Below are 2,493 nucleotides of genomic sequence, written 5' to 3'. Positions count from 1 at the left end.
TGTGGCGGGGACATCGATGTCTATACATTCCACACATTAATGTTCGTAGCATCATCAATGTATTCAACACATCGATGTCTGCAACAAACCGAATGTATTCAACGAGTTAATGTCTGTAACAACATGAATATATTTAACATGTCAATGTTGTAACACGTACATGCATTCGACACGCCAATGTCTATACATTCAACACATTAATGGTCTGTAGCATGATGGTATGTCTGATTATATACAATTTGTCAATGTCGGTAAGAATATGAATGTCTGTACAAACATTTCACCTAGGACATGTGAGCACCATGTGACACAAGAAGATCCATCAAGTCTCCTCGTCCCTGTGATGATGCTATGTTGGCTGCTGTTTTACGTTTCTTATTCTTGGCGTTGACGTCAACAATAACTTTGGAGACGATATACTTCACCACCTCCATCTGTCCCCTCTGACAGGCTAAGTGAAGGATGTTGTTACCGCTTTTATCCACGAGTGACGCATCAGCTCCTTTACTTACGAGTAACTCTACTACTTCTTTATGTCCTTTTTCTGCTGCCCTCATCATCGGTGTTCGCTTCATTAATCCTCTGCTGTTAACGTTCAGTGTGTCCTGTGAGAGCAAATACTTCACCACATCCACATGGCCATTAAAACAGGCCAAATGAAGGACGTTGCTACCAGCAGTATTATATGCTAGTGACAAATCAGCTCCTTTATTTACGAGTAACTCTACTATTTCTTTGTGTCCCTTTTCTGCTGCCCTCATCATTGGTGTTCGCTTCTTCCACCCTCTGCTGTTAACGTCCACTGTGTCCTGTGAGAGCAAATACTTCACCACATCCACATGGCCTTTAAAACAGGCCACGTGAAGGACGTTGCTACCAGCAGCATTATATGCTAGTGACAAATCAGCTCCTTTTTTAACGAGTAACTCTACCACTTCTTTGTGTCCGTTTCTTGCTGCCAGCATAACAGGAGTCTTCCTCTTCCGCCCTCTGCTGTTGATGTCAACTATGTCCTGTGAGAGGACATACTTCACAACCTCTATCTGTCCACATAAACAGGCCAAGTGAAGGATGTTCTCATGTCTTTTATCCACGAGTGACATATCACCACCTTTATCCACAAGTAGCTTAACAATTGCTATATGTCCTTTCTCTGCTGCCAGCATCACCGGTGTTCTCCTACAACTTCCTCTACCATTGATATCTACCATGTCATGTGAAAGGACATACTGCACAACCTCTACATCTCCTCCCCGACCGGCGGAGTGAAGGATGCTGTTACCGCATCTATCGACAATTGACACCTTTGCTCCTTTACTCACAAGTAACTCAACCACCTCTTTATGTCCATTGCCAGCTGCCCACATCACCGGTGTCCTACCAATCTTGTCTTTACAGTTTATGTCCGTCCCTCCCTGGGACAAGATGACTTCCACCCTTGACAGGTCTCCCATCTCGGAGGCACTATTGAGGTCGCAGGACAAAGGTACTGTAACACAAAGTTTTCCTTGATACACATCTTGGACATCATTTTGAGAGGTACAAGATTGATGTTGCAGGACATCATATGATGGCGAGAAAGCGATGGTATTTATAATTACCAAAAAGCGTCCTTATTTTCGTTGTTGAAAGAAATAACCATGACAATAAATATTGATTAACTGGTGTCCGCTTATAAACCGAATGAAAAGTATTATTGGACATTCAATCACATTGCAGCTTTATTTAAATGCAGGTGATACTGATGTTGTGCGGTGTGGTGCAGCAAAACTATGTACAACTCAGCTTTTTAATAATAGCATACGCGTTGATGTTTCACGGGGAGTGCATAATGTTTTCTGTTGAACCCAACTGAGGAAATCTTATTTGGCAGTTGAAGTAAGCAAGCAGATCGAGGAGTTGCAACGGTGACATGGGCTAATCGGCAACTGGGCTATATCAAATCATTTAGATCTCTCAATCATGACGTGCCAACCACACGGTGTTATGAAGGGGTCATTTTTTTATTCAGGGTGGTTAAAACAGACAATTACGAAGTACCAGACACAAATCGTCTTTAGTTTAAAGATAGTTTTTTTTTATAAAAGCATATATAAACCGCGTCCGTGGTCTAGTGGTAGAGCATCCGCCCAGTGAGCGGAAGGTCCAGGGTTTGATCTCTGGCCGCGTCATACCAAAATAAGTTAAATGATGGTACTTGTTGTTACCTTGTCTGGCGCTCGGCATTGAGAGCCTAAAACAAAGACTGTTCAGCATGGAGTCAGTACACTGTGTCTGAGTGGGGTATTTATTTTAAACTGAGGCTTGGTATTTCAGTGAGCTGACACCATAAATCGGCATTGGTCTGGACTAGTACAAGTGTCCTTCCATCTCATTTCAGACATGTTCTGTGAGGAAGAGGTCCGGATAAACAGCCTGCCATGGCAGGAAAGCAATGTTATGCTTTCTCTAAAAGTCTGTAACAACACGTTCAACGTTTTGGACGGGCATTAT

At 42.7% G+C, this 2,493-nt stretch overlaps 1 protein-coding gene across 1 annotated transcript; it reads right to left on the bottom strand.

The window, feature by feature from the left end:
* Positions 1 to 284: 284 nt before the first annotated feature.
* Positions 285 to 1,454, bottom strand: LOC124126706 (ankyrin repeat domain-containing protein 50-like). Its single transcript, XM_046490208.2, has one exon. The coding sequence runs from the start codon at positions 1,452 to 1,454 to the stop codon at positions 285 to 287; it is 1,170 nt and encodes a 389-aa protein (XP_046346164.2).
* Positions 1,455 to 2,493: the final 1,039 nt, after the last annotated feature.

The sequence above is a fragment of the Haliotis rufescens genome, unplaced genomic scaffold, assembly GCF_023055435.1.
Source record: "Haliotis rufescens isolate VD_foot unplaced genomic scaffold, xgHalRufe1.0.p SCAF_24, whole genome shotgun sequence".
In the NCBI taxonomy this organism is placed as follows: Eukaryota; Metazoa; Mollusca; class Gastropoda; order Lepetellida; family Haliotidae; genus Haliotis; species Haliotis rufescens.
Note: the sequence above shows the minus strand (reverse complement) of the source record. Positions and strands in the feature narration are given on the sequence as shown.